This window comes from Silene latifolia, chromosome 6, assembly GCF_048544455.1.
Source record: "Silene latifolia isolate original U9 population chromosome 6, ASM4854445v1, whole genome shotgun sequence".
Classification (NCBI taxonomy): Eukaryota; Viridiplantae; Streptophyta; class Magnoliopsida; order Caryophyllales; family Caryophyllaceae; genus Silene; species Silene latifolia.
In genome coordinates, this window is record NC_133531.1 from 3,002,559 (window position 1) to 3,017,075 (window position 14,517).

Genomic DNA, 14,517 nt, shown 5'->3' on the forward strand with positions numbered 1-14,517 from the left:
GTAATTTAAATGTACATTAACTTACCTTAAAAGAGAATGTAAAAATGTAAAATAAATGACTATTGTACAATAACTCGGCAGCATAAAAAGCTGAACAGGACTGAGGTGGGCTGAAGTGAATTGAACTGAATTGAAATTTGCTGAGATGAATAGAGCTGAAATATGTAAACTGAGCTAAAGTGAGCTGAACCATTAATGAGGGCTGAAATTAAGCCGAAAAAAGCAGAGCCTTACTTCATCAATATGAATTAACCAAATCCTTTATTTCCGGGCCCGATTATAAAGTTACGATGATGTCATAACAAAAAGGAACAAACTATAGTACAACAAAACTAGAATTAACCAAATCCTTTATTTTCGGGCCCGATTATAAAGAATGTACTTCGTATATAACTCGATCTCTCTAAATTCATGTTCTTTTGTACTCCACGTAATACCAGTTTATTTTAGTTCATTGTTATCCTCGATTCGGATAGGTCATATAAATTCAATACTATAGTTAGATGAGTTTTGGTTTATGATAATAGAGCCGAACTGAATAATTGTATTAGTTGCCCCGAAACTTAGAACCAAACACAATTGATGAATACTCTCTCTACCTCAGTGAGTAGTTTATACTTGCTTTATTTTGTGGGGAAAATGAACTAAGTGTAAACTATTAACTGAGATGAAAAGGGTAGCAAATTGAAGTAAATTAGACAGATAAATAGTTGTTGTCTTAGTGACTAAGTTTCGATACAAGTAGTTAGGCCCTGTTCTTTCTGCCTTTTTAGTCTTTGAATCGAATCGAATGAATGGAATGGAATTGAGCCGAATCAATCGAATCGAATGATGAATGGAGTTGAGCCGAATCAATCGAATGGAATGGAGCTGAATTGAATTGAAATAATATTAATATTAATATTAATATTAATACTAAATATAATAATAATAATAATAATAATAATAATAATAATAATTATTATTATTATTATTATTATTATTATTATTATAGTTATTAATATTAATATTAATATTAATATTAATAATAATATTATTAATATTACTATTAATAATAATAATAATAATAATAATAATAATAATAATATTATTAGAATAAGAAGAAGAAGAACATTATTATTAATAATAATATTAATACTAGTAATTATACTAATTTGAGTGATTAACTAGGTAGCCACCATGAACCACGGTTCACCATCAATCTAGTTAGGTGAAATAATGGAGCACCGACTTGCTAGATTGATGTTCAAAGTCTAGCCGTTTATCATCCTAATTTGATTGATTAGGTAGCCACCACGAAGTACCAAAAATCCTAATTTAATTAATTAGATAAATAAAAATCGACAGACCCTAATTTCATCTTTAACAAATAAATAAAATTTGGTTGATTAATTAAAACTCAACAAATAATATTAATAATTAATAACAACTAAATTAATCTATTATTTGATAAATTAGAATCCCGCTTGTAAGTTTTAAATCATTTGAGCAATTAAATTAAGTTTTATGGAAAGATATTGATTTAAGAGTTCACTTGGTTCAGTTTTAGGTGAAAAGGGTACAAAATAGAACGTTATGAAAAGGTGTATGTGAAAAAGTAAAGTTCGTATATGAAAAAATAATTAGGTATTAATAATAATAATATTAAAATCAACAATGTTATTAATAATAATATTATTAATTAATATTCATATTCATATTAATAATAATAGTAATAGTATTAATTATATTAATATGAATATTATTGATTTTAATAACCATAATAGTCATAATAATAACAATAATATGATTAATTAATAATAAATTGATGATGATGATGATGATAATAATAATAATAATATAAATAATAATAATAATAATAATAATAATAATAATAATAATAATAATAATAATAACAATAACAATAACAATAATAATAATAATAATAATAAATATATAATATTAATAATATAAATAAAAACTATTAAGTTTAAGATTCGCAAAATTGAAATTAGCTGAATTTAGTGGAGTGAAATGAAATTAACCGAATGGAGTGAACCAAAATGAATCGAATGAATAGAGTGAGATGAACCGAATCGAGTGAATCGAATCGAATAAGTGAGTGAAAATTTGAATCGACCTAAATCGAACTAAATAGAGTTGAGCTGAACTAAAATGAACTGAAAATAAGTCAGAAAAAACAGGGCCTTAGTGTCTTAGTGTCTTGAAACTTGTCTCTAGTGTACTGTGTGAGTGCCATGCTATCATGGACAAATTTGTGCCGCTTCCAACTGATACTTAGAACCAAACACAATTGATGAATACTCTTTCTACTCAGTGAGTAGTTTACACTTGTTTTATTTTTTGGAGAAAATAAACTAAGTGTAAACTATTGACGGAGACGAAGGGGTAGCAAATTAAAGTAAAATGGACAGATAAACAGTTGGTGTCATAGTGACTAAGTTTCGATACAAGTAGTTATGTCTTAGTGTCTTGAAACTTGTTTCTAGTGTATCGTGTGAGTGCCATGCTATCATGGACAAATTTGTGCCGCTTCCACCTGAAAATAGGGCAGCTTCGATGCCTCCGTAATGCCCGAGTTACATGTTGAGTCGTAAAAATCCAAATGTACAAAAATTATCGTATACTATAACCAATGGGAAATAACTTTTATTTTATTCAGATTTTTTTTTTATTATTTATTGCAACAGTCTTTTGCTATTTTGGCAAAAGAAGGCGTGCCCTATTACACCCTTATAGTGGAACCCTTCTCCGAATCCTCACAATACAGGGACACTATCATGCACCGGGCTGTTCTTTTTAGTATAAGCAGATGTGATACACACGATAATCCGATATACCCAAAAATTTTCTCGTGAGTCACAACTACTCACAACTACATATATTCACGATTCAGCGTTGCATACTTATACACTTAAATTTAAGTCGTTTGAGAGGTCGTAACCGATTTTCGTCTGAGAGTCGTTTATCGCGTACTTGCACCCTCAAATGTCCTCATTTACTTCTCAACATTTGTCCGGCTGCTTTATCTAACCCGAACAACCGTCCGTATAATTTAGAGACATTTTTGTTCGGGGCCGTCAAATCCGAAAACCGTGTATAAATTTGAGCCGTTTGTGAGGTCGTACCGGGTCATGTTTCTTTTCCTCCCAATTTTTCTACCACGTGTCAAGGTCGATTCATGAGTTACCGTATTCGATTTTGAGCTCTAAATGACAAATATTCATCTATTTTTCAGGCGTACCTAATTTTCGTGCGAGACTCGTTTATCGCGTACCGCCACCCCCAAATGTCCTCTATTGCTTCTCAAAGTTTGTGTGGCTGCTTTTACTGACCCGAGAAACAATCTGTATGATTTACGGACATTTTTGTTCCGGAACCCTGAAGTCTCGGAAGTCGTGTATTATACACTTAAATTTGAACCGTTTAGGAGGTCATACCGGGTCATGTTTTTTTTTCCTCACAGTTTTTCTACCACGTGTCAGAGTCGCTTCATCAGTCACAGTAGTGGATTTTTAGTCCTAAATAACAAGTATTCATCTATTTTAAAGGAGTAACCGATTTTCGTCATCCGAGACTCACTTATCGCGTATCGGGACCTTCAAATGTCCTATGTTGCTTCTTAAAATTTGTGTGGCGCTACTTTATTTGACCCGAGAAACCTTCTGTATAATTTAGAGACATTTTTGTTCGGAGCCCTGAAATCCCGAAAACCGTGTATTATATACTTAAATTTGAGTCGTTTGGGAGGTCGTACCGGCTCATATTTCTTTTGCTCCTAATTTTTCTACCAAGTGTCAGGGTTACTTCATGAGTTACCGTATTCGATTTTCAGCCTTAAATAACAAGTATTCATCTATTTTTAAGCCGTCCATAATTTTCGTCCAAGAGTCGTTTATCGCGTACCGACACTCTCAAATGTCCTCTGTTGCTTCTCAAAATTTGTATGGCTGCTTTATCTGGTCCGATAAACCATCCATATGATTTACGGACATTTTTGTTCCGAACCCTGAAAACCTGAAAACCGTATATTATACACTTAAATTTGAGCCGTTTGGGATGTCGTACCGGGTCATGTTTCTTTTCCTCCCAGTTTTCTACCACGTGTCAAAGGTCGCTTCATCAGTTACCGTATTCGATTTTCAGCCCAAAATAACAAGTATTCATCTATTTTAAAGTTGTGCCTAATTTTCGTCCAAGATTCGTTTATCGCGTACCGACATCCTCAAATGTCATCTGTTGCTTCTCAAAATTTAAGTGGATGCTTTATCAAACTCGATAAACCATCCTTATGATTTACGGAAATTTTTGTTCTGGAACCCTGAAATCCTAAAAACCGTGTATTATAAACTTAAATTTGAGCCGTTTGGGATGTCGTACAGGGTCATGTTTCTTTTCCTCCCAGTTTTTCTACCATGTGTCAAAGGTCGCTTCATCAGTTACTGTATTCGATTTTGAGCTCTAAATAACAAGTATTCATCTCTTTTTAAGTCGTACCTAATTTTCGTTCGAAACTCGTTTATGGCGTATCGGCACCCTCAAATGTTCTACGTTGTTTCTCAAAATTTGTGTGGCTGCTTTATCTGGCCCGATAAACCATTCGTATGATTTACGAACATTTTTGTTCCGGAGACCTAAAATCCCGATAACCGTGTATTATACACTTAAATTTGAGCCGTTTGGGCGGTCGTACCGGCTCATGTTTCTTTTATTCTCAATTTTTCTACCACGTGTTAGGGTCGCTTCATCAGTTACCGTATTCGATTTTCAGCCCTAACTAACAAGTATTCATCTATTTTTAAGGAGTAATCGATTTTCGTCCAAGACTCGTTTATCGCGTACCGGCACTCTCGAATATCATCTGTTGCTTCTTAAAATTGGTTTAACTGTTTTATCTGACTCGAGAAACCATCCGTATGATTTACGGACATTTTTGTTCTGGAGCCCCGAAATCCTGAAAACCGTGTATTATACACTTCAATTTGAGTCGTTTGGGAAGTCATATCGGGTAATGTTTCTTTTGCCCCCAGTTTTTCTACCAAGTGTCAGGGTCGCTTCATGAGTTACCATATTCGATTTTCAACCTTAAATAACAAATATTCATCTAATTTTAAGCGTACCTAATTTTCGTCCGAGACTCGTTTATCGCATACCTGCATCCTCAAATGTCCTCTGTTGCTTTTCAAAATTTGTGTGGCTGCTTTATTTGGCCCGAGAAACCATCCGTGTGATTAAGAAATATTTTTGTTCCGAAGCCCTGAAATTTTCAAAACCGTGTATTATACATTTAAATTTGAGCCGTTTGGGATGTCGTACCGGGTCATGTTTCTTTTCCTCCCACTTTTTCTACCAAGTGTCAAAGGTCGCTTCATCAGTTATTGTATTCGATTTTCAGCCCTAAATAACAAGTATTCATCTATTTTTTAGGATTAACCGATTTTCGTCTAACTCATTTATCTCGTACCGTCATCCTCAAATGTCCTCTATTGCTTCTATGTGGCTGTTTTATCTGACCCGAAGAATCATCCGTATAATTTAGTCTGTTGCTTTTCAAAATTTGTGTGACCGCTTTATCTGACTCGATCAAGGAACCTTTTATATGATTTACAGACATTTTTTTCCGGGACCTGAAATCCCGAAAACTGTGTATTATACACTTAAATTGGAGCCGTTTGGGATGTCGACATGTCGTACCGGGTCATGTTTCTTTTCATCCCAGTTTTTATACCGCGTGTTAGGGTCGTTTCATAAGTTACCGTATTCGATTTTCAGCCCTAAATAACAAGTATTCATCTATTTTTAAAGCGTACCGTACCTAATTTTCGTCTGAGACTGGTTTATCGCGTACCAGCACGCCCAAATGTCCTCTGTTACTCCTCAAAATTTGTGTGGCTGCTTTTACCAACCCGATAATTAGTCAGTATGATTTACGGAAATTTTAGTTTCGTGGCCCTAAAATTCTCAAAACCGTGAATGATAAAATTAAATTTGAGCCGTTTGGGATGTCGCACCGGGTCATGTTTTTATCCTCCCAGTTTTTCTAGCAGGTTTCAAAGGCCGCTTCATTAGTTACCGTATTCGATTTTCAACCCTAAATAACAAGTATTTATCTATTTTTAAGCCGTCTCTATTTTCGTCCGAGAATCATTACCGCCTGTGAGTGTTTTTGGGCATTCACTGTCGGTCCCAAACCCAGAGAAAGGAGGAGGGTTGCGGTTGGTCTGTGGTAGCCAACATAAAAACCTAGTCACATTGTATGGACATGAATCGGTATGGACTCGTTTATCCTGTACCGTCACCCTCAAATGTCCTTTGGTTCTTCTCAAAATTTGTGTGGCTACTTTATCTGGCCCGAGAAACCATCCGTATGATTTACGGACATTTTTCTTCCGGGGCCCTGAAATCCTGAAAACCGTGTATTATAAACTTAAATTTTAGCCGCTTGGGATGTCGTACCAGGTCATGTTTCTTTTCCTCCTAGTTTTTCTACCACGTGTCAAAGGTGGCTTCATCAGTTACCGTATTCGATTTTCAACCCTAAATAACAAGTATTCATCTATTTTTAAGAAGTGGCCGATTTTCTTCTAAGACTCATTTATCTTGTACCGGCACCCTCAAATTTTCTCTGTTGCTTCTAAAAATTGTGTGGCTGCTTATCTGACTCAAGGAACCGTCCGTATAATTTAGAGAGATTTTTGTTCGGGACACTGAAATCCCGAAAACCGTGTATTATACACTTAAATTTGAGCCATTTGGGAGGTCGTATCGGGTCATGTTTTTTTTTTCCTCCTAATTTTTCTACCACGTGTCAGGGTCGCTTCATAAGTTACTGTATTCGATTTTCAGCCCTAAATAACAAGTATTCATTTATTTTTAAGGCATACCTAATTTTCCTCCGAGACTCGTTTATGGCGTACCGGCACCCTCAAATGTCCTCTGTTTGCTTTTCAAAATTTGTGTGCCTGCTTCAACTGACTTGAGAATTCATCCGTATGATTTAGGGACATTTTTGTCACGGGACCCCGAAGGCACGAAATCTCGAAAATCGTGTATTATAAACTTCAATTTGAGTCGTTTGGGAGGTCGTAACGTTTCCATAATAAAATTAACGATTTGGTTTAGCGAACCCCTTTGTCGAAATGGTTCAGTTAATTGACACGGCTGTCGCAACCCTATCAAAAATAAAACCAACTGGCTCTAACTTATGCAGCAGAGGTAAGTCGGGTATCGTATCCATATGGAGGAGGTCACTATCTACTTGTTATCTAATCTGTCTAAGGTTACAATTGGGGGGTCTGAGTCGTTTGATAAACTAAACTAAAAGAGTAATAAAAATAAGATGTGATCAGATGAGAGAGTGAAAGTACTAGGATTGTCGCTTCAGCATGGTTTCTAGGGATCCAAAATTAGAGTCAAAGGTCGGTATAAATTCGGTCTGCAGGGTAATGAAAAGGTCCTCTCGGTCCGCTATTCGCCCTAATACATTACTAACTTAGCTTTCACCCTCATTAATTAGAATGGTCTAATGTTCACTGTAGGTCTTACCCCTTCCAATCTTTCGATCTAGGTCAAGGCGTAACGAAATTAACTAGCTAAATGCGTCGACTCAAGCAGCTAATTACAGTTAATTGCAGTGATTAACAACACAAACCAAATTCAGCCAAACCTAATCATCTAATCTTAATCTCCCTAATCACCATGGCTCCCCTATACCCTAGCACAAGGGATCTAGCTACGCATAACAACTAATAAAACAATAACGGAAGATAAAGCAAGAACAAACATGATAAAAAGATGAGCAAAAGAGAAATAACATAAAAGAGAGAAAGGAAATTACAAAAGTTGAGATCCGGGAATAAAGAGCAGTGTAACGTCGAACATAAATAATGAGCAGAGGTAAAGTGATAAAAGATGAATCATACAGTATGAAGGAGTATCTTTAACCTAATTCCCCTTTCCTGTATATAGGAGAGATATTTATTTAACCTAAGTACGATAATAGGATAATAAGATCTTGCGTCAGATAGAAAAGTACGAGATCGAGCACTTTTATATCACTCGATCGAACAAATCCAAGCTAAAACCTCTCGATCGAGTACTTTTGTTACTCGATCAAGGACCTCCAATTAAGCACCTCTCGATCGAGTAGATTGGGTGGTCGATCGAGTAGATTAACCTCTCGATCGAGCAATGTTCAGCGCATAATTCCCGTTTCGCGCACTAAATTTTAAACGGCCGCCATTTCTTCGTTACTTGGGCAAACAGAGCGTTTTCGGTGGCGTTGGAAATCTAACAGGACAAGATTTCATCTTCAATTGAAATCACTTGAAAATCTATTGTAGAACTCGAGATATGGCTCTTCAAAGTAGGCACTAGTAATTTGAAGCTCTTCCTTTGCTCGCCTAGCTATACCTTACTTCTATGCGCATCTCAAAATAGTAGTCTCCAAGCTCCGACTCAATTCATCTCCTAAATGCATGCATAGGGACATGTATTATGCTTGATTATGCTCCTCTCTGGTTCATACCTGCAAATAATACAAGACAAACCAAAGTAGACTATTCGGGGGACAATTGTAGCTTAATACTCCACAAAATGCATAGAGATGCGTGCGAATACGGTACAAAAAGTCTATATAAAATGCACAAATCATTAATCGAAGCTTAAAAATGCACGGTTTTTCGGTTCGATTATCGCGGTTCGGTTTATTCTGAACACCCTTACCCGAGTCTATGCCTTCTAGAGTTCGACCTTGTCACTCTCGGCCTCGGGTGACTTTTCTGGTATACGTGGATTGCAAGGTATTACATATATCGGTAGGTTAGCCAAAGGTAGCGGTTACATGCCCTCTCGACTTCTAGAGTCTCGCCACAAAGAAAAGAAAATTGAATTTACAAAAGTAATTGTACACGTTTGGACGACCTACCAAATGGCCAAATAGGACATAAATAATTTAAAATTTTCTGCGCCCCACAAACCTAATCAAAAAAATTGGCCGTTGGAACAGAAACGAAAATATACAAACTTAGAAAGAGAAGTCCAAAAATTGGGGAAGAACAAACCCTAAATTAAACCTTCAACCTTCTTACAAACCCTAAAATGGCAACAATTGAAGAGCAACCCAGAAACCTAAATAACCCTAATTACCCTATTACCCCTATCGAAACGCCGAAAAATCGGAGGTTAAGCTTAACGGGGCTATGGTTCAAAGACCAACAATTCAAGAACGCAATTTTTAAGTTGCAACAGCATCAAACGACGTCGCATAATGTTCAACGAGCTGATGCAAAAACCCTAATCCTAGGTGATGATTTGTTTTCTTTGATTTCTGATGAGAATCTTGAATTAATATTGTCGAAAGTTCCGATTTTGCAGCATGTGTTACTTTCATTAGTTTGTAAGAGGTGGTATTATGCTTTAGGGAAGTTTAGGAGGTCAATTTGTTTGTTAGATTGGGGGTTTTTAGTTTCAGGTAGGTTTACGGGTCGGTTTTCGAGTTTGAGTGAGGTTAATTTGATTCCAGCTAGTTTTAGGAGTAGTTTGAGTTCAGGGATTGTGTTTAGTCACAAGGTTGTGAAGATTAATGTCGATGCGGAGTTTGTTGGTGAAGGCTTGCTTGGTAAGGAGGGGGTATTAGGGGTTGATTTGATTGATAATGGGCTTGAGGTGATTGGAAATGGGTGCCCTAATTTGAGGAAGTTAAGTTTGGTTAATGCTAGTGAGAAAGGGTTAGGGTTTGTGGCCGAGTGTTGCGTTATGTTGCAGGAATTGGAGCTGCATTGTTGTGAGGATATGATGTTGAGGAGTGTTTCGAAGTTTAAAAACTTACAGATATTGAAATTGAGTTGTAGTGTTGAAGGGTTGTATGATTCTATTGTATCGGATATTGGGATGACGATTTTGGCTCAAGGATGTAGGAGGTTAGTTAAGCTTGAGTTAAGTGGGTGTGAGGGGAGTTATGATGGGATAAAGGCTGTTGGGCAATGCTGTCAAATGTTGGAAGAGTTGACCTTTTCTCGGCATAAGATGGATGGTGGATGGTTATCAGCGCTTTCATATTGTGGAAACTTGAAGACTTTGAGGCTTCAGTCTTGTGAGAGTATTGATGCGTGCCCGGGTCCAGATGAGCATTTGGGTTCTTGTCCGACGCTTGAGGAGTTGCACTTGGAACGGTGTCAAGTACGGGATAAAGGCAGTGCTAGGGCTTTGTTCTTGGTGTGTGAATCTGTCAGGGAGATTTCTTTTCAGGATTGTTGGGGATTGGAGGATGATTCGTTCCGCTATGCAGCTATGTGTAGGTATGTGTATGGTTTGTATTGTAGTGGTACAAAAATGCTAGTTAATGTTTACGTGACATTTCTTGTCCATTAATTTGGGCTTTTGTTTGGAAGATTTATTGAGCACTGATATATTCTCGAATGGATTTTCTTTGGTTCGGCAAATAGCTTAGGATTTTTAGCTCTTCTTTCATTGATTCAAAGTGTTTGAAAGATAACATGTTTATATTGTGATGTTTATATTGGTCGGAGATTCTTGGTGGAGTTTCCTAATTTGCTATGAGGAGAAAGTATCACCACACTCCATGGATAGAGAAAGGAGCAAATGTACTACTCCCTCCGTCCCGGTCAATTGTTGTCCTTTGATTTTGGCACAAAGACCAAGGAAAGAGGAGGGGGCTAATTATTCTAAAATTGCTCATCAAATGCATTCCTAAAATAGAAAGGACAACAATTGACTGAGACACCCAAAATAGAATAGGACAACAAATGACCGGGACGGAGGGAGTACATTATTCCTATGTTACTCCGACACTTCACTTAACTGTCGTGTCGCGTGTCAGACACGTGTCGGTGTCCGACACGACACGACACTTCGACACTTCAATTTAGACCACAAAACAGGAAATTTCACCCCAAATAGCCGTGTCCGACACGCCGACACGTGTCGGACACCGACACGTGTCGGCGTGTCTGAGTAACACGGCATTATTCTACATACTACTCCATAGTAGCTAATAAATGATGTCCAATAAGAATGTATAATTGTTATGCAGATTGCAGAATTCTCATATTAGGATAGTGTAGAAGTTTTCATGTCTTGTTTTTCTTCGCTAGTTTATAGTTAAGTCATATGTGCTTCTCATTTGAGTTTTTGGGACTTTGTTGACGAATTCAAACTTTCATTGTAGGAGAGTGAAATCGATTTCTCTGGAAGGATGCTCCTTGCTGACAACAGAAGGCTTAGATTCAGTCGTTCATAATTGGAAAGAGCTCGACACGCTTAAAGTTGTATCATGTAACAGTATAAAGGACTCTCATATTACTCCAGAGTTGGCGAATTTGTTTTCTGTACTAAAAGAACTGAAATGGAGGCCAGATTCCAGATGTCTACTGGCATCAAGTCTTGCCGGCACCGGAGTGGGAAAGAAGGGTGGCAGATTTTTCAAGCGGGTATGTGAAGCTAGGCATATGCTCACTTGCGCAGTTACTTTCATTGCGATTATTCTGTAACGATCTCTGTTTTTTTTAACAGGTTGTCAATATGATGGACAAGAGGAAATGATTGGCTTTCTGCATGCTTCAGTGCTGAGAGAGACTTCGTTCAGATTTGTACATACTGTTCCTCGTGAATCACGGTCCCTAATTTGTATGTGCGTGTCTGTTGTATTTTATTCAACGTAGGCTCTAGCCAAGTTAGTAGTTAATACTTCCCTGTCATTAGTGCACCCCACGCTAATACTACTGTAGTACATAATTGCCGATCAGATGATTTAGTTGCTGTATATTAATGTATTTTGGTGCTGTATCTTACTCCAGAACTAGCAAATTTGTTTACTCCTCTTTCATGTCGGTTTATGCTGTATTATAAGTTCAGTAGTGATGAAGCAAGGTCAAGCTATCGTCTCAGTCGACGGTACCAACTTATCTCAAGGAGCTCAGGGTTTTGTACCTGGATCATTGTTTTGTTCGGACGCAGCATGATTCCTGCAAGCCTCTTGAGTTTATACAGACAATGGTTATTTGGTCCCCTCTTTAGATTAATGGTTTTATAGTAAAAATCTTACATGTGAAGGTTTAAGCCCTTATATTTTGCTCCGAGATCTGCGGTCCACCGCTAGCTTCTGCCATTTTTGGTGATTAGGTAATCCAGTGTGCTGCTTAATTGTTGGAAAGAGAAAATCGGAGTATCAGATGTTGTGATGCATTGTTCTTTCATGGTGTAGAGTCTTGAATGATGTTGAGCACAGTGATGTTTTCAGATAAGTGTTTGTGGATACAAAAAGAGCCGAGGAAGAGAGCAAGAATGGAGCAAGTGAGTTTCGGCCCAAATGTTTTCTTCGCTACAGAGATTTCTCCCCTCTAAATCCCTTTGATTGTATTTTGTTAATCAAACAAAGAAACTCCCAAATACTGAGCAGAAAAGCATTGCAACTTGTTTTATGAATGCAAATGGGATTCTATTTGACTCGTGTTAATCTTAAGACTGATGAATATTTGAGGCTGAAATCGAACAGGTTAATTCCTGAAATGAGCTCGGACGCGTGATTGAAAAACAGGGAGAAAAAGAAAAAGGGTCCGGTACGACCTTCCGAACGGCTGAAATTGAAGTGTATAATACACGGTTTTTCGGGATTCCGGGCTCCCGAACAAAATTCTCCGGAAATCACATAAAAAGTTTCTCGGGTCAGATAAAGCGGCCACGCAAAGTTTGAGCACAAACGGACGACATTTGAGGGTGCCGGTGTGCCAGAAACAAGTATTCGCCGAAACTCGGATTATCGTGAAAAATGTGTTAAAGCTCGTTATTTGAGTCTGAAATCGAACAGGTTAATTCCTGAAAAGTGCTCGGACGCGTGATTGAAAAACAGGGAGAAAAAGAATCGGGTAAGTCGACCTTCCGAACGGTGAAATTGAAGTGTATTAATACACGGTTTTCAGATTCGGGTCCCGGAACAAAATTCTCCGGAAATCACATAAAAAGTTCCTCGGGTCGATAAAGCGGCCACGCAAAGTTTGAGCACCAACGGAAGACATTTGAGGGTGCGGTGTGCGAAACCAGCGATTCGCGAAACTCGGATTATCGTGAAAAATGTGTTAAAGCTCGTTATTTGAGTCTAAAACCGAACAGGTTAATTCTCGAAATGAGCTCGGACGCGTGATTGAAAAACGAGGAGAAAAAAAAAAGGTGGTCGTACGACCTTCCGAACGGCTGAAATTGAAGTGTATTAATACACGGTTTTTCGGGATTCCGGGGTCCCGGAACAAAATTCTCCGGAAATCACATAAAGAGTTATTTGAGTCTGAAATCGAACAGGTTAAAGCTCGTTATTTGAGTCTGAAATCGAACAGGTTAATTCCTGAAATGAGCTCGGACGCGTGATTGAAAAACAGGGAGAAAAAGAAACAGGGTCCGGTACGACCTTCCGAACGGCTGAAATTGAAGTGTATTATTAATACACGGTTTTTCGGGATTCCGGGGTCCCGGAACAAAACTCTCCGGAAATCACATGAAAAATTACTCGGGTCAGATAAAGCGGTCACGCAAAGTTTGAGCACCAACGGACGACATTTGGGGGTACCGGTGTGCCAGAAACTAGCATTCGCCGAAACTCGGATTATCGTGAAAAATGTGTTAAAGTTCGTTATTTGAGGCTGAAATCGAACAGTTTAATTCCTGAAATGAGCTCGGACGCGTGATTGAAAAACAGGGAGAATAAGAAACAGGGTCCGGTACGACCTTCCGAACGGCTGAAATTGAAGTGTATAATACAGGGTTTTTCGGGATTCCGAGGTCCCGTAAAAAAAAATCTCCAGAAATCACATAGAAAGTTCCTCGGGTCATATAAAGCGGCCACGCCAAGTTTGAGCACCAACGGAAGACATTTGGAGGTGCCGGTGTTCCACAAATTAGCATTCGCCGAAACTCGGATTATCGTGAAAAATGTGTTAAAGGTCGTTATTTGAGGCTGAAATCGAACAAGTTAATTCCTGAAATGAGCTCGGACGCATGATTGAAAAACAGGGAGAAAAAAAACAGGTTCAGTACGACCTTCCGAATTTTGAAATTGAAGTGTATATAAAATACAAGGTTTTTCGGGATTCCGGGGTCCCAGAACAAAATTCTCCCGAAATCACGTAGAAAGTTCCTCGGGTCAGATAAAGCGGCCACTCAAAGTTTGAGCACCAACGGAAGACATTTGGGGGTGCCGGTGTGCCAGAAACCAGCATTCGCCGAAACTCGGATTATCGTGAAAAATGTGTTAAAGCTCGTTATTTGAGGCTGAAATCGAACAGGTTAATTCCTGAAATGAGCTCGGACGCGTGATTGAAAAACAAGGAGAAAAAGAAAAAGGGTCCGTTACGACCTTCCGAACGGCGGAAATTGAGGTGTATAATACACGGTTTTTCGGGATTCCGGGGTCCCGGAACAAAATTTTCCGGAAAACACATAGAAATTTCCTCGAGTCAGATAAAGCGGTCACGCAAAGTTTGAGCACCAACGGAAGACATTTGGGGT

At 38.0% G+C, this 14,517-nt stretch overlaps 1 protein-coding gene across 1 annotated transcript; it reads left to right on the forward strand.

Moving 5' to 3' along the window:
• The first annotated feature begins 8,972 nt into the window (after positions 1-8,972).
• LOC141585976 (F-box protein At5g51380-like) lies at positions 8,973-11,834 on the forward strand. The gene is made up of 3 exons (XM_074407066.1): positions 8,973-10,298; positions 11,189-11,450; positions 11,533-11,834. Exons 1-3 carry the CDS (start codon positions 9,100-9,102, stop codon positions 11,560-11,562), a joined length of 1,491 nt encoding a protein of 496 aa, XP_074263167.1. The 5' UTR covers positions 8,973-9,099; the 3' UTR covers positions 11,563-11,834.
• Positions 11,835-14,517: the final 2,683 nt, after the last annotated feature.

What these genes read in the sequence shown, in the direction of transcription:
- LOC141585976 (XM_074407066.1), top strand. Translation starts at nt 9,100, where the DNA reads ATGGCAACAATTGAAGAGCAACCCAGAAACCTAAATAACCCTAATTAC. An exon ending in CGCTATGCAGCTATGTGTAG is followed by an intron (nt 10,299 to 11,188) that starts GTATGTGTATGG and finishes CTTTCATTGTAG; the next exon opens with GAGAGTGAAATCGATTTCTC. An exon ending in GTGGCAGATTTTTCAAGCGG is followed by an intron (nt 11,451 to 11,532) that starts GTATGTGAAGCT and finishes TTTTTTTAACAG; the next exon opens with GTTGTCAATATGATGGACAA.